The sequence below is a fragment of the Camelina sativa genome, chromosome 5 (assembly GCF_030686135.1).
Source record: "Camelina sativa cultivar CO46 ecotype springtype chromosome 5, ASM3068613v1".
NCBI lineage: Eukaryota > Viridiplantae > Streptophyta > Magnoliopsida > Brassicales > Brassicaceae > Camelina > Camelina sativa.
The window spans coordinates 21,689,781-21,707,977 of record NC_141884.1 but is presented as its reverse complement, the minus strand read 5'-3'; the positions used below and the strand labels follow the sequence as shown (position 1 = coordinate 21,707,977).

General features: G+C 31.6%; 1 protein-coding gene across 1 annotated transcript; it reads left to right on the top strand.

The window, feature by feature from the left end:
* The first annotated feature begins 15,349 nt into the window (after nt 1–15,349).
* LOC104787147 (protein RICE SALT SENSITIVE 3-like) lies at nt 15,350–17,961 on the top strand. The gene is made up of 7 exons (XM_010512674.2): nt 15,350–15,613; nt 15,874–15,924; nt 16,035–16,214; nt 16,700–16,805; nt 16,927–16,968; nt 17,092–17,148; nt 17,240–17,961. Exons 1-7 carry the CDS (start codon nt 15,477–15,479, stop codon nt 17,801–17,803), a joined length of 1,137 nt encoding a protein of 378 aa, XP_010510976.2. The 5' UTR covers nt 15,350–15,476; the 3' UTR covers nt 17,804–17,961.
* Nucleotides 17,962–18,197: the final 236 nt, after the last annotated feature.

Below are 18,197 nucleotides of genomic sequence, written 5' to 3'. Positions count from 1 at the left end.
TAGAGTCGACGACATGCAATGCGAAGAGCAGCCGACCACTTATCAGAACACGCAAGCGGTTGAGCAACAAGTCGACCAGCCAGCTGAGACCACTCTTGCGGATCCCGAACACGGTGAAGGACAGAGCCAGTACCACGCACCAACTCCTTGGGCGAGCTCAGACTCCTTCTTCTACTACTGAGGTACTCCTACCTTCCTTTGTATATACCATTTCATTTATGCATTGTTTCTGTTGTGATTCTTAAATCCTCCTGCAAATTTTTCTTACACAGAGGCTGTGTAATTTAAGTTTGGGGGAGGGTTTGAGATGATGTATCTGATGATGTTTTCTGTGATTCTTATTTCAATTTTTTGCATCATATCATGTTTGAGATAGCATCCCTTTATTTGCATAGAAAAACAAAAAAAAATTGAAAAAATTCGAAAATTTCCACAAAAACAGAGTGTTCATGTAGTTTGCATTTGCATTTTAGGATTGAGTCTAGTGTTGTGCATGTAGGGTTGTTGCATTTAGCATAGGGGTTGATGATGATTGAACCTTGTTAGCATGTTGGATTCAATAGGATAGGATCAAGGCCCTTGTTATTAGTTATTTGATGCTTGTTGATTGAACTTGAAAATGTAAGATTGAAGCATGTTTTGAATTGACGTCATTCCCTATCTATCTGAACCTAAACCTGACTTGAAATTATCTTGTTATGCATTGAAGCTGAACTCATGGATACCATATACATACTTGGATTGTCTTTCACATTTTTTACCACCCTTGTCAATCCAAGTAGCTGATTCCCATTTTTGGAACAGTTTCCCGCACCCTTAACCAACCATCTTTCAAGCCAATTCTATTCTTGAGTGTCAGGCCGTTTCCGAGTTGAGCTTGCTAGAAAGTGTTAGGTTCTAACCGACAAGAGTAGGATCTTGTGTAGTTCTAGTTCGCGTTATCCGGACTAGTAGGACTAGGTGAGAACTTGATATTGGGTATTGGGTATGGATGTGTGCAGAAAAGTAAAGGGTAGAAAGTCTTAAGGAAGGGGATGTGTTTTCAAAGTTTACACGTCTAGTAAAGGATTTGGGGTGAGCAAAGTAAAAAGAATAATTGGTTCTGGGCATGAAATTAAAAAAAAATTAGACAAAGAAAAGAAAGTAAAAATGCTTAAGATGTCTAGAGTCTTCAGAAGAAAAGAGAATGAACCATAGTGATATTAGAGTTTTCCCAATCCGCTAGAGTGATAAGAAGTGAACTCTTCCTAAGACCAAATCTAAAGAATGAAAGAATGGGTTTGAGATGAAGTTTCTGATGAAGGGTAGAGATAGGTCCAACTTCGGTTTGGAATGTTCTTTGGGTAGACAGGGCGCTGCTCTTGTATGCATCAGGTTGTTTCAACCTTTAGCCTTCTCTTAAGCTCAACTCTTTTCATGAGAGAACCTTGTTATGTATCGATGGAACCACTTGAGAAAGAGACCACATTTGTCTCTAACCTTTCACCCTAGCCAAATGAGTTCAATGACACTGCATAGCTTGATTCATGGTTCTTTGTTAATAAATGTTAAAGGGGGTGATTGATAGGATTGCATGTGTAGATCAAGCGAATGAAATTCCTTCACCATGCATCATAGAACTAAAAACAAGGACCTTGATTCTAACTACTCTATTCAGTATGTTTTAGGTTCTGAGACCCCATCTTCACACCTCTTCTCCATACCTTGTTCTTGATCGTTTGCTTGAGGGCAAGCAAAGAATAAGTTTGGGGGAGTTGATATGTCTATATTTTGTTTGTCACGCATCTATTTAGGATAACTAATTGTTTTGCATGAATTTCTATTCTCTTTTGTACACTTTTCATATTTAGGTAGTTCTTGCATTATCTTCGCATACATCGTGCATTTTGGAGTATTTCAGGTATTTAGGAGACTTTGGAGCCAGGCTGTCTCGAGTCGTGCCATCACTCCGTCATCACACATCCGCTTGAGTCACGCCATCACTCCGTCATCACACATCCGTTCGGGTCGCGCCATCATTCCGTCATCACACATCCGCTCGGGTCGCGCCATCACTCCGTCATCACACATCCCCTCGGGTCACGCCGTCACTCCGTCATCACACATCCGCTTGGGTCACGCCATCATTCCATCGTCACACATCCGATCGAGTCGCGCTGTCATGCCGATCGAGTCGCCGTTCGAGTCGTCTTTCGAGCCACCGGTCGGGGGATTCAGCTTTTGACGTCTTCATCAAAGTTGTAGAGAATTGAGTCATCTTTCCAATGCCGTTTATTTCAAGCCAATCGGAGCTGTGGTTTAAAAGTTATCATCGTTTTAGTGGAAGCGTATATATCCAGCTCGAGTCGCGCTGTCGTGCCGTTCGAGTCGTGCTGTTCGAGTCGCGCCTTCATGCCGTTCGAGTCGCACTGTCATGTTGTTCGAGTCGCACTATTCGAGCCAACGCCATCACTCACTCGTTCGCACATGTCAGGAAGACGTTCCATCTTACACGCTTCAGGAGATTCCCAAACCGACTCTTCATCTTGTCGTTTTAAGTTTTAGGGATTTTATGTCTTTACTATAAATACGTTTTGTTAAGTCTTTGCGACAATATCTTAGTTTTTATCTCGTTTTATTTTGTAAGGTTTCCCTAGCCACCAAGAACCGTTCTCAGACTTTGTATCCAGATATCTTTTGATACATTGAGTATTTGCATTTGATTTCTTCTACAAACTTGTTTATCTTATTTTTACCTATCTAAGAATGCTTGTTTCAATGTTTTCTGAGTTTGTATTGTTGATGATGATTTCCGGATCTGAGTAGTGCGTTAGTTCTTGAGGATGGGATAGATTAGGTGGAGGATCTTAGGATGTAGGGTGTTTAAGCTTGATTTGTATGACTCCCTTCTGGACTAGAGTTAGAATTACTAGTTTCTCTCTGATCAATTAGAACTAGGTTCGAGACATTTCCACACCCAAAAGGTGTTCGATGAAATGTCTGACCAACTAGTGCCAGAGACTTACGTTCCTAGCCTAAGAGATTAGTTGTCTAGGATGTTTGTTGACATGAATGAACTGGTTTGTCATGCCTGCTCGACCACGTTTCTCTAGCGAGAGCTAGGTATGGAAGTGGTTGAGTCTGAGTAGCTTTTACCAAGAGATTGGTTTAGCTAAGTTGTGATGTTCATTGTTTAGGGATAGATTGCTTGTGGCATGTTAAACACCCTGTAGACTAGGATACTCCACCGACATCAATTACTCCCATCCTTAGGACTTTTATCCTTTTGATTGATATTACATTCCTGAGATTGTTTCGCTTCTTGCTTTTTAGTTTATGCTTAGACTCGTTTCTGTTTTTATTAATTTTCATTTCTTGTCTTGCATTCTCGTTTCTAGTTCCAGAACATATTTCCGTTTGCATTTTTATCATTCTAGGATTGTTAGAAAAAACACTTTTTAAATTGGCTTGACTTGTGATTCCTTGATTGCATCTTGATTGCTAGCAACAACCCATTTGGATTGACACCTTAAATACTACAACACTTAAGGTTAATTGAACCTGCTAGGATAAGACACAAAAAAAACCTAGTATCATTAGCTATAGTGACTCGGTGAGTCATGAGTGAATGTTTTTGATGGGAAAACAAAAACGTGTGATTGTTGTTTATAGTTTTGTTTGAGTTAAAAATGTGGCTCAGTCGCTGAGATCAACGCTTTCTCTATGCACACACGCAAACCTTCTAGCAGAACCGTCTATAGTTCTATTGATAAGTTTAGTCTGTAAATTCTCTAAACAGAAAAACAAAATTTTCTTTTAATACAAGAATCCCGAAATAATAAAAAGTTGGCAAAAGAATACATAATTTTATTTCGTTGAGATCCCAATGGATGTACCTAAAAAATGAAAGAAAATGATGTTCTGATTGTTTGTTAAATCTGGATACAGAGTTTACAATTTCAATATCCATTATAGATCAGTTTATATGACTAATCTAACTAAACAGTTATATCTAAAAGATATAACAATAAAAATGAATGGCATTGGGTATTAAGCTAGTATTATATAAACTTGAAGCCAGTGACTATATATGATCACATACAGTTACGTAGCATCTGTCTCTTTCTCTTCTAATATAAGTTGTTGCATCTTTCTCCTTCTCTTCTAAAATAGAAGGCACAAGTGCATGTGCATGGGTTACGAGAAGAAGGCCACGAATAATTGTATAAATTGACTAAGAGAGGTGAGGAGCATTTATTATTTAGTTGAACGAATCATTATAATATATTAAAATCTTTTCGTAATAATTGAAATTATTTTAAATGTCCGATGAGCTAAAACGATAGATGTTTGGATTGTTGGGGAATGTGGGATTGGTGTATTCTTATCAATTTAGAAAAAAAATCGATGTGTTTTCTTTTGATACCGTGTGATGATATTGGTATATAATAATATACACAGTTATTTACATTTGTATTTGTATCTTATTTTTATATTTATCATTTCAAGAAAGACGCTGAAATTTAGGTTTTTGTATGGACATCACCTTCATCTAGTCTAATCATGTCATATGCTATAAAAACAAATATTTGGGATCTTCTTAATTATTATAAAATGCTAGAACATACTATAAACTAATTAATTGTTTTTTCTTGTCCCTATTTTAGAGTGTGCATGTATAAAAGAGGCAAATAGGCAATGCATAAACAATACGGAATGTCACGGGAGACAATGATTATAATCACTTTCCATCCCTTTTATAATAAAATCTCCTTTATAATAAAATGGAAGTAAATAATATTATTTTGTAGACTATATAATTTTAATAAGTTAGTTATAAATAGGTTATAGATTAATTGGTTACAAGTTAAATAGTAGATGCAACTTTAATTTATTTCTAAAAATCTTAAAGAAAATATTTTAAAGAATCATTTGATATCATCTAACTTACCATATTAATTTCGTTTATTAAATTATTCATTCATATTAAAATCTTTTGATATCTAACTTAACATATTAATTTGTTAATTATCATTATACTTCACCTCTCATTTTTATATATGAGTCTATTTTGTGAAACAAATAAATTTTCATATTATTTATTATAATTAAAAATAGTTTTATTTCCGGATATACCATAAGTTAAAACAAATATAAATTGTTCAGTCTATAAAATATTCAAAAATAATATTAAATAGTAATATTATTATTTAAAAATAATATCTATTAAATTAAAAAAATTTACTGAGTAACAGGTCAAAATTTGAATATTAAAATTCAATTTCATATTTTTGTTGAATTTTATAATTTATATAATATAATAAACTTTAAATTATTTATTTTAAAATATTTTTAAAATATTGATACTTGATATAAAAGTTAGAAACTATAAACACTCTAAAAAGATTTGTTATAGCAATGTCAATAATATATCACTACAATATGAAAGAATTTCAAAAAGCCAAGTATATTAAAACAAAAAGTATAACAATATATTAAATTACTCATAATATAATAACTCGCTTTTTAAAAACCAAATTTACAAAATTATGTCTTATAATGACATTTATGTCATGATATAGAATATACATTGTTGAAATAGCCTCCCATGCATAAAAAAAATACAACATAATAAATTTTTCTTTTAAAATATAAAATATACAAAATTTTGTATAAAATAAAATTTAACCAGTGTTATAGCATGGGTACTTATCTAGAATCATTAACAATATAAAACTTACAAAATATGTATCTTTTTTCAAGCCATCATATTTAACATATGATTTTATTGCATAATGTTTTATCCAAAAAAACTTTTAAAAACAATCACATAAATTATATTTTACATAAAAAATAACAATATAAATAAAATGAATTTCAATCCGTGCTCTAGCATGGGTCTTAATCTAGTAATAGTTTATTGAGAATTTGTTAAAAATGCCCCTTTTGATATACCCCTTTTCAAAAATACCCTCTTTTCTGGCCATTTTTATTTATGCCCTCTTTTAATTTTTAATGACCATTTTACCCTTAGATGAAAATTATTTTATTCAATAAAAAGAAAAACAAAATTTTCCCGCCAAAAAATTTCCGACATATTTTCCCGCCAAAAGTTTTTCAAAAAAGTTTTCCCGCCAAAAATTTTTTGTCAAAAAGCTTTTGATAAAAAATTTCGAAAAAAAAAAATTTCCCGCCAAAATTTTTCCCGCCAAAAAAAATTTACAAGGTTTTTAAAAGGTTTTATAAGGTTTCTACCTTATAAAAGCCTTATAAACACCTTGTAAAGGCTTTTACAAGATTTTTTAAAGAGTTTTAAAAGGTTTTTTAAACAACTTGTAAACGCTTTTACAAGGTTTTTAAAAGGTTTTAAAAGGTTTTTAAAAGGTTTTTAAAAGGTTTTCAAATGGTTTTTAAAAGGATTTTTAAAAGGTTTTTAAACACTTTCTAAACCCTTTTACAATGTTTTTAAAAACCTTGTAAAAGTTTTTATAAAATTTTTAAAAGGTTTTTAAACACCTTTTAAATGCTTTTAAAAAGTTTTTAAAAGCGTTTACAAGGTGTTTAAAAACCTTTTAAAGAATTTACAAGCTTTTTAAAAGCATTTACAAGGTTTTTAAAAGCGTTTACAATGTGTTTAAAAACCTTTTAAAAACCTTGTAAACGCTTTTAAAAGTTTTTTAAAAGCATTTACAAGTTTTTTAAAAGGTATAAATTTCAATATTTTTGGCGGGAAAATTTTTCGATTTTGGCGGGAAAATTTTTTTTTTTGGCGGGAAAAAATAATTTTTTCGGGAAAAATTTTCAATTTTGGCGGGAAAAAAAATTTTGGCGGGAAATTTTTTTAGCGGGAAAATATTTTCGATTTTGATGACTGTACATTCTTGCTGTCACTCAAAAAGGGTAATTTGGTCATTTTGTATATAAAGAGGGGTAGTTTTAAAAATGGTCAACATGAAGGGGTATTTTTAAAAAGAGATATGAAAAAAGGGGCATTTTTGAGAATGCCCCTAGTTTATTTATAAATGACCTTTCAATGTTTTAAAATTAGCTAGCATGTGGTAGTTAGTAAAACCAAGAAAATACTTTAATTTTGTATAGTTATATACAATAAGTTTAAAATACATATAAATATAAAAAGTTCACTTATGATATTCAATAAAAGATATAACAGTCTAATTATAATATTGTATCATAAATTAACTAATGGCATATTCAAAATAAAATTAAAACGGAGGGGTCTATAACTTTGTTGATGGGATCGTCAGCGGTGATAATGAGAGTGAACAGGAAACAGATCAACGGACCTTCGACCATGCAAATAGATAAATTTACAATGTTTGCAGGTTTATCCATTTAGCCAAAATAAATCCAGCACAAATCAACAATATTGGTATTAGAGCGAGGTTTAAAAATGGTTGTTCTAGAAATATTAGGTGTAAAAACTGCATGTTCGTTGGGAGAGGATCGGAGGTTTTTGGTGTGACATTGTGATTAAGGGTGTTACCTTGTTTATTTGAAAGAAAGATTGTTAGGATATTAGATAAATATTGTCTAAAATCAAAGTATAATTTTAATGAATGTAATATTCCAGTTTTAAGAAATATAATGATGTATGCAGAAAGATTAAAAATAATTGATTTAGCTTTTCTTTTTCTTTTTTTTGTCAAAAATTGATTTAGCTATCTTTTTTTTTTTTTGTCGTCAAATCTCAAAAACAAATCGTCTGATCCAAACAAAAAGAAGTAAAGGGGAAAGAAATTGATTTAGCTATCTATGTCATCAAAATGCACTTTATATTTTTGGTCAAATATTTGGAAATAACTCCACAGTTGAGCGTACTTACACTAGAGTAATTTCAAGATGAGTGACATTGCGGGAAGTAATTGTCGAAACCGTATAAACTAAGTAAGGATAAACATGAAGAAATATCGCATAGTGATTTGTAAGGTCGGTAAATAAGTCTTTAAAATCTTATGGACATAGCGAACCGACCATCTTATAAAGATGGACTCAAAGACCTAGTAAGGACATGGAGTAAAGAGGTGGCGGTCAGAACGTTATATTTGATATCAGAGCCAAATCCAAATGAGTGTGAAGTCAAAGAGCTAACATCGTCGGGTGACGGTTTTGGTGCGCAACGAGAACGTTACAATCTCTTAGTGGGGGTGACGTCCGAACACAAATCTACAGTTACAATTCTTATGCTGAAGCAATTTCAGGGTAAAAAATGATTGTCGGAACCGTGCAAGACAAAACACTGAGAAAGATCGCATGGTTATTTATAGGGTCGATAAACAAGGTTTTGAAACCTCCTGAATGCAGCAAACCGGCTGTTGAATATAAACGGACTCACCGACCTAGAGAGGATGTGCACCCTATTGAGAAAAGTGGCGGTTAGAGCATTATAATTAATACGGAACCACTTGAAAAAATATATTTTGAAAACAAGTTTGTTCAAGTTTGATACTTGGATCAAAATAGACAGTACTATGCTAATTAATGGTTGAATTTGCATAACTTGTAGAGGCTAACAATATTACCCTAGCAATTTATATTAATCTGAGTTTTTAGTACTTTAATTTTTTTGAATTATTAGATAAATATTGTCTAAAATCAAAGTACCCTAGATATTAGATAAATATTGTCTAAAATCAAAGTATAATTTTAATGAATGTAATATTCCAGTTTTAAGAAATATAATGATGTATGCAGAAAGATTAAAAATAATTGATTTAGCTTTTCTTTTTCTTTTTTTTGTCAAAAATTGATTTAGCTATCTTTTTTTTTTTTGTCGTCAAATCTCAAAAACAAATCGTCTGATCCAAACAAAAAGAAGTAAAGGGGAAAGAAATTGATTTAGCTATCTATGTCATCAAAATGCACTTTATATTTTTGGTCAAATATTTGGAAACAACTCCACAGTTGAGCGTACTTACACTAGAGTAATTTCAAGATGAGTGACATTGCGGGAAGTAATTGTCGAAACCGTATAAACTAAGTAAGGATAAACATGAAGAAATATCGCATAGTGATTTGTAGGGTCGGTAAACAAGTCTTTAAAATCTTATGGACATAGCGAACCGACCATCTGATAAAGATGGACTCAAGGACCTAGTAAGGACATGGAGTAAAGAGGTGGCGGTCAGAACGTTATATTTGATATCAGAGCCAAATCCAGATGAGTGTGAAGTCAAAGAGCTAACATCGTCGGGTGACGGTTTTGGTGCGCAACGAGAACGTTACAATCTCTTAGTGGGGGTGACGTCCGAACACAAATCTACAGTTACAATTCTTATGCTGAAGCAATTTCAGGGTAAAAAATGATTGTCGGAACCGTGCAAGACAAAACACTGAGAAAGATCGCATGGTTATTTATAGGGTCGATAAACAAGGTTTTGAAACCTCCTGAATGCAGCGAACCGGCTGTTGAATATAAACGGACTCACCGACCTAGAGAGGATGTGCACCCTATCGAGAAAAGTGGCGGTTAGAGCATTGTAATTAATACGGAACCACTTGAAAAAATATATTTTGAAAACAAGTTTGTCCAAGTTTGATACTTGGATCAAAATAGACAGTACTATGCTAATTAATGGTTGAATTTGCATAACTTGTAGAGGCTAACAATATTACCCTAGCAATTTATATTAATCTGAGTTTTTAGTACTTTAATATTTTTGAATATAAAATTGTTGTGACACTAATTTTTTCTGTGATGGTTTTTGATAAAATGATAACCTTACAAATTTTCTCCAAAGTTTCTGATTTATATATAACACAACTGATGGGTTAAAGTACTAGTATAAGTATTCCATGCATGCTTTATTTATATAATGCTCAGTAGCATCGGGTGTATACGTTCTCTAGAAAAAATCGTACAAATTCCTATGAGTCTTTTAACGTTTATTGCTAATCTAAAGCATATTATAATGTTTTTTTCCATTAAAGTTTGGACAAGATTTTTACAGAAATTGGGATAATTCGAGAGAATGGGTGGAGCAGAGATTCCACGTCCTAAATGAAGGAAAGGGATGGGGCATTCTCTACCTCAGTGTACTTATTATCTTAGACCTCAAAATAAATTAAATGTAAAATGAATTAAATGCATGGATACATATACATGAAATAATAAATTTCTCGACTTGTGCCCATACGAACTTTTCCAACATACAACAATTACTCCAGATGATACCCGTCCCAGCAAATATTGCCATGTAAATCCCTCTAGTGAAAGAATATTTAAAAATTTCGAAATCAATTTACAATTCTTTATCGCATAACAGAAACTGTTAAATATAATGCACATATGTTCATTTGGGTCTAAAAATCGTCAGTAGGAGATAAGACTATCTATCGTTGGTATGGTAAAATCGTCAATAACAAATCTAAGTAATGTGGGGAAAGCTGTCGTCGTAGAATTGTTCGTGAGGCCATTCATCATAATAATAACATATGTTGTATGTAGATATATATAATAGATTGATCATCATTCATGGTTAAACTAAATCAAAATATTTATGGTGGTAATATAACGAACGATAAAAATGGAAGGAAAAAAAAAGAAATATTCTTCCGCTCACTTAACACAATTGAAAATGGATTTTACTTAATAACCGAATATTAAGAGTCATAATTATTGGTTATCTCCAATGCGCATTCATTGGTTATACAAAATTAGACTCTATTTTTTTTTGTAATATTAGTATGTTCTATGAGTAGCTTTATAGTACTCAAGTGCTTACCTCATCTCGTTCAGAGCTTGTCCCTAGTTCTGCTGTGGCATCTTACCGTGTCGGAAATATTACAATTGTTTCTTAAGAACAAGAAATAACGCGCACACACATAAAGAAATAATATATGTATATATTTTTTTCTCACACCAAAATTAGTTCTTAGTTTTTATAAACAGTATCACCCGATGTCAAAAGAAAAAAAAAAAAAGAAAACAGTATTACACCAAATATTAATTGCGTGATATTGTTCACAAAATACTAACAATTTGATATAGTTTTCTTTATGTTTTTCATAGTTAAAATTGTTGTTTAGTGGTCTTGTGGTTGGTGTTCCTCGAAAAGATGAAAAACTTATCGAATGATTCTTCGTATCATCGATAAAGTCATACGTCGTGGTTTAGTTTATTGTAGGAAAAACCTATCTGCCGGATGTCGTACATGTAATATCGTTAGTCATAGATTCGAGTATTAAGGGAAAAAACTATATTGTTGTATAGTTGTTTATAGAAACTATTCATCGTAACCATTACCATATATGATGTAGTTAAATGTCATTATAATATGAAAAACCAAATTGTTAAAAATATTATGCTGTCCAATAAAGGTAAGGTCACAATGATGACATTCATTTTTCTGAAGTTGTTTAAGGATGTCTTGTTCATGAATCCTAATTTCTATTAAAAGGCAACTAATAAACCTCACCGAGTAATGTATGCATGCTAAATGAAATAAGAAATCAACTACCAACTACTTATCATATGCGTCAACTATACTTATGATTCACTTCGAACCTACATACTCCAAATAGTATCTATTACAATTGTATATTATTCAATAACTCAGAAAAAGAAGGAGCATAAATGCATTTATATAAATGTACAATTGTACATAGATTGATAGATATATAGAAATTTAACAACCAAAAAATATATAAAAAATCTAACTGTGTGTATGTAAACATGTAGATGAAAAATATGGGTTGCCAGGGGGAAGAAGCCAAGCTAGAGAGATAGTAGAGATTGCAATGTCTGTCCCTATCTAGAAAATCTAAGAGGTATGGACAAATTGCTAGACCTATGAACAATAAAGACTATGCATGTGAATTTTTTTTCATAAATTTTCACATGAATTAAGAATAAAAAACGATTATTTCTTAAGATGGATCAGCAAACTTATAAAAAACGATACTCAAATTATAACAAAATCGAATCTCCACATTCAAACAAACATATTTTTTATGTGACCCCATAACTGACATTTACATATATACATTTCTCTTGCTGGATACCAATTATTTATCTAACATAAAATCTAATCATAATATTTTCATCATTTTCGTATGTAACATTATGTAAATCATGAATCTTGTGCGCCCTCTTTATAACTTTTTTTCTTTCTTTGGTGTTTAACGCCTTAGCATCTTTATAATTTATGATGTCCATGTTACCAATGAAAAAAATATCTTGAGTTTCAAAAAACTTCGAGTTTGTTAAATATTTTGATCTTCACAATTGCAAGCACTTGATAATAGATTTGGCATGTTGACATATATTCGGAATTATATTCCCCTTCATTTTTGTACTATATGTATAAAACTTAAAAGAGATAATATTTACCTAAAAAATCATTTTTAAGATTTTGTAAGTATTATCTTAAAAGAGATAATTATGTTTTGGTTCTATTTGTAATATTTAGCCAAAGCATACAGCTAAATTATTATAAGTATAACCAAAAACATAATTAGAGTAGTTACATGGAAAAACGAAGAAGAGAGAAGGTAGGAAGAATGGTCAAAGACAAGAGCATAATGGTCTGCCCAAAAACACTTTCTTCGTGTCAGCCTCAGAGCTGAATTGAAAGCACTGAAAGCTCCTTTTAGTCATCATGTCTTTTTCCTCCAATCTATTTCCATTTTTTTCCTTCTTATTATTCTTACCATTTCCACATTTTTTTAATTTCTTTATTTCAATCCGTATAGAGAGAGATGTATGATAAATTAAATGAAGCATCTATTATTGTTTCTACATCTAGTTCCTATTCCCTAACACCTATCTACGTGGGCACACAATCTTCGTACCAAAATGATAAAAGTTTTCCAACGTACACTGCTCTTGCTTTTTGTTTTGGCTTCAATCTATGACTACGTGCGTGAACCACTATGCTTCATCTAGGATGATTAATTATAATTCAAAACTTGATTTATCGAACAAATGATATGGGGAGGGGAAATGTTTCAAAGCTAGCTTAGTTGTTAAGTTGGATTATATCTAATATAGTTAAAAATATAAGTCGATCTGCATGGATGAAGTAAAAAATACAAAATCTAACACTATATATGTCCGTTTCGAAATATTTTAAAAACTTAATATTTGATTTAACTACTGTTTAGTTTTTTATTTTGTCAACAAATTATTTTTTAAAATTACAAATTATCAAAATATGTTGTTTTGTCAAAATCTGTTGTTAAACCGTACGTAGTTTTTTTTTTTCTAATAACAATGTCTATTAATATAGATTTCATGATTCTTTTTTTTTTTAAACTCATTCCCCACTATGTAACCACTAACATTAGTATGACTGTTGTGTATTCTCTTGAAAACCAAGATTTACATGAATAATCAGTTTATTGATGTTTCTTCACTTCTTATAATAATGTCACGGAGACCTTTTAAACCCTTAAGAACCTTACGAGAACCCATAATAGATGATAGTAATTAAGGAAAGATTGTTATGGTCTACAAGAATGCATGACTTCTAAAATGAAGATTTGAACGACAAAACCTACCCTTTTTTAATCGTTAGTAAAGAAATATAGCGACATCTATATCACGTAGTAATATGAAAAACTGATACGTAATTAATCAGTAATCACCATTCACCACCGATTCCCATTAGCCTCATTCTCCAACATCATTAAAGGTGAATTTAAAAAGTCGAAAATAACATCATTGAGACCTCTCGGGAGAAATTAGTGTTGCAGATGATACAACAGTTAAAAAAAAAAATCATTCGTTGGCTAGCTAGCTTTGACCAGCATAGAAGAATAATCATTAGACTAATTTTTAATATATTTATATGACATTCTCAAGTAGCTGTGTTAAAAAAAAAGAGAGATATATAGACTTCGAATATATGTCTCTAAATCCTTGTCCAAAAACGTATCATTTAATTCGTCAAAACTATCATAAGGATCCATGTGACACATTTGAATTAGCTCTACGCCTCTACCGCAAGCTGTAGGGTCCTCTAAATATAATTTTCGCAAAACGTAACATCTCTTTATAATGTAGAGATGTTTTCTTAAATTCCTAGGTAAATGATTCGGATTGTGATTTGACTTAAATATCATGTGTCTTCTGATTTTGGTGATATAATGTCGTTGATTAATTCCTTAGCATCATCAATGAGATTTTGATTCCTATAAGACCATGGCATGTGCATAAATCCATACACACATGTATATGCATATATGCATGTGTGTATATTTTGACTTTTGTGCAAATAATAGTTCTCGAAAAATATTGTTATGAAACTCTCGTGCATGTAACGACAATTAGATAAACTACTAACCAAAATTATATGTTATGTGTAAACGATTATTTTTAAGTTTTTCTTTAAGAGAATGAGGAAAGAGAATAAGAGAAATGAGAGAGAGAGGGGGTAATTAAAACACATGTACAAAAGAATCAAAAAAGAGGTACAGTTTTCGTTAACTGACCACTGAACTGAAAATAAATGAATGTGTTGGTAAAAGGAAAACCCCAAAGTTTATTTCATAGGATTTGAAATTAAATCAATTTGGCAGTTTTGTCAGAAACAAAAAAAAAAAACTTATTTATAAAAGTAGTATTCATTAACTTAGATATGATTTTCAGGTAAAAAGACAGTTTCTCATTTAGTGTCAAAACCCAATAATGATGAATATGTTATCTTGATGACATTATAGTCAGAATTAAAAGGTTGACATAGTCATATATTGTAGAACTTACAAAATTTGGTGTTCTTGGTGTATGATCTGGTCCGGACTATCAATAGATTTTTTTTTTTTGTATGAGATTGTGTAACTTACAAAATCTGGCGTATCAAGTCTGATTTTGGATAGGATACATCAAATATGATGATGATGAGATGAATAACACAACATGTATTGATGTCTCTACCCATACTACTACATTGTACATGTTTTTTTTTCTATTGATTTCATTTGTAAATACATGCACAAACATATATATGAAAAATTGTTCTTAGTTATATTATTTTAATATTAACTCATTAGAGGAAAACCTAACATTAATGAATGCGATTACAGAATATGATATAAAATAAAAATCATCTTTAAACGATTAAATAATACTCTAAGGTTCAGGTCTGCTTACAATTTTTTATGCGTCACAATATAATGAATTCTTTTCCGTACTTGGCAAAAGAAAAGGAGAGAGTAAATATGATCAGAGTAAAGTACCGTTAGGTAAATGGCTAAACACGAGGAAAAGAAAAGCCAAAGATCTTAAAGAAATTAATTTCTTATCTTCATCCAATTTTAATGAAATAAAATATAATAATAAAGTAAACAAAAAAAAAAAAAAAGATGCTTTGTGGGGTGGATCTATAAGCTTGTTATATAAAGGAGGATAGATAGTGAGGGTTTTCTACCTTCTTCTATCTAAAGAAAGTCTTTACACAGAGAACCCCAAACCAAGAAAAAAAAAGAGAAAAGAACCAAAAAAAAATATAATATATTAGGCCTTTGTAAATTTAGAATAAATGGAAGAACATCTAAATCCATTAGCGGTGACTCATCTTCTTCAACACACACTAAGAAGCTTATGCATCCATGAGAATTCTCAATGGGTTTATGCTGTCTTTTGGAGGATCTTGCCCAGAAACTATCCTCCTCCCAAGTAAGCTTTTCATTCAAAATCAAACGTATATAATATATATAGAGCAAGTATAAAACTTTGCTATTTCTTTAAATAGAAGATTTCGACTTTCGTGTTATCCTATTCCTTTTCTAGTCTTCTGTGATTTATATGTATATTTTAATCTTTGAGTTTTTCTTGGGGATTATAATATAATTAAGTGTACTTTATAAAACAAAATCTTTGTTTAAAATCATTAAATGATGAATATGTGATGTTCATTTGGTGTTGTTTGCAAGTAGATGGGATGGTCAAGGAGCTTATGATAGATCGAGAGGAAACAGAAGAAACTGGTAAAGATATAAACCACCTCTACAAACTTGTATGCATATATATATATATATATATATAAAGATTTTGTGGTGAATAACATTTAATAATATGTGTGTTTAAATTTTGGCAGGATCTTGGTTTGGGAAGATGGGTTTTGCAACTTTGCAGCTTCTGCCGGGGAAGTAAGTACCGGTGAGTGTAGCGGTGGCGGCTCGGCCGCTTATGGAAGTAGTGATTTTCAACAATATCAAGGGCTTCAGCCTGAGTTGTTCTTCAAGATGTCGCATGAAATCTACAATTATGGAGAAGGGTATGTGAGGATAACATACACTTTTTTTTTTTACCACTACAAAAGATTTGTAAACAAGTTTAATCGTTGGAAAAAAAAAAAAAAAAACAAGTTTAATCTTTTTTCCAAGAAATATTTCGTTTTTCTTATATATATAGTACTTTCTCTCTTTTGTGATTCACTTTTTATGTTTGTTAACAGTGTCTTTTGGTACTATTTCAATACCTATTTTCTTACTTAGATTTTTCTATCTATATGTATGTATATATATGTAAAGAAGGTGGTTTTAGAAAGTTACGAGTCAAAGTACCTCTTTTTCTCAATTCAAAGGTTATGATCTATAACTGTTTAAACGCCTTTGAGGACAAGAGAGGAGTATTTAATCATATTTTTTGGGCAAAGGGAGTATTTAATTAATCATTAACTGTCAACTAAATAAATTATTAATTGTTAATTAATTTAATACTAATAGTCTAATGATTGAAGTGTTATGAAATTTTGTGCAGGTTGATAGGAAAAGTAGCTGCAGATCACAGTCACAAGTGGATTTACAAAGAACCTAATGACCAAGAGATTAACTTTTTATCTGCTTGGCACAACTCTGCTGACTCAGTAAGCATATGCATATACCCACCTATCCACTTCTTTACATACACCCGTGCATGCTATTACCGTTTTAGAGGAAATAAAAATGTATCACTAATACTAGTTGAAAATTTATGTAATTGTGCAGTACCCTAGGACATGGGAAGCTCAGTTTCAGTCTGGTATCAAAGTATATGTTTCTCCAGCTCTTTTTTTTTTTTTTTTTACTTCTAAAGATATGCATTATCATACATCCAACTAGTAAAGTATAGCTCTCTATATATAATTACTTGAAAATGAATATTGTTTGCAGACCATTGCCTTGATTTCTGTTCGAGAAGGTGTTGTCCAGTTAGGAGCTGTTAACAAGGTTTCTCACTCCCTCTCTCTCGCTCTATATGTAATACACTTTGTATATATATAAGATGATATATTTACGTATTAAATTGTTATTATTAAAGGTGATAGAGGATTTAAGCTATGTTGTGATGTTAAGAAAAAAGCTGAGCTATATAGAGAGCATCCCTGGAGTTCTTCTTCCTCATCCTTCTTCTTCTGGTTACCCTTTCATCAACGCTTCACCTTCTGAAACATGGCACTTCCCCGGAGTGGCTCCTTCACAGCAGCAGCCTGAGCACCAGTTTTATCACTCTGACCACAACCACCGCTTCTTGCAGCCACAAGGGGTAGGAGCCGCTGCACCGCCTCTACCTCTTTCGATGAAGATCACACCGTCGATGAGTAGCCTCGAGGCGCTTCTCTCTAAGCTCCCGTCGGTTGTACCTCCGGCGACTCAGCCAGGATACTTCCCATTTCACCACAGTGCTAAAGAAGAAATGAGCCAAGAAGATCAAAATGATTCGTTTAGGGCTGAACGTAATGATTTGGTGGGTGAGGGTAGTAATAATCATAACCATAATAATTACAATAGTAATAATGATATTTATAACTATAGCAATAATTGCAACAATAATAATTACGATAGAGAGAATAAGATAGGTGGGTTTCTTAGTGAGGATTATTGATTGTATTCAAATCTCTCTCTCTCTCTTTTTTTTTTTCGTACAATAAGTATAAATTGTACTAAGAATTTTCGTAGTCTGACATTATCAATTCTTAGATTTTATTTTTCTCTTAGTTGGCAAAAAAATAGTAATAAATAAAAATATTAGTTTTATAATAATATTGGTATTGAAACAGTGTGTATGTCTTGTTTCTGACATAGTGACATAGTACGTTGTTTTAACGGTACTTGTGTTAAAATGTTGCAGATTCTATGTCTTGAACAAATATATCACGTATAATTTATAGAATGAAAAATATAATTTAATCAGTAAAACATATAATCTTTATTAGGGAATGGAATTTCTAATGTTCTACTTATTTAGACACTACAACCGAGTTTTTTCTTCTTTATTT

Coding starts and splice junctions, on each gene's coding strand:
- LOC104787147 (XM_010512674.2), top strand. CDS start 15,477: ATGGAAGAACATCTAAATCCATTAGCGGTGACTCATCTTCTTCAACAC. Junction 16,215..16,699: donor ATCTACAATTATGGAGAAGG/GTATGTGAGGAT, acceptor AATTTTGTGCAG/GTTGATAGGAAAAGTAGCTG. Junction 16,806..16,926: donor GGCACAACTCTGCTGACTCA/GTAAGCATATGC, acceptor GTAATTGTGCAG/TACCCTAGGACATGGGAAGC.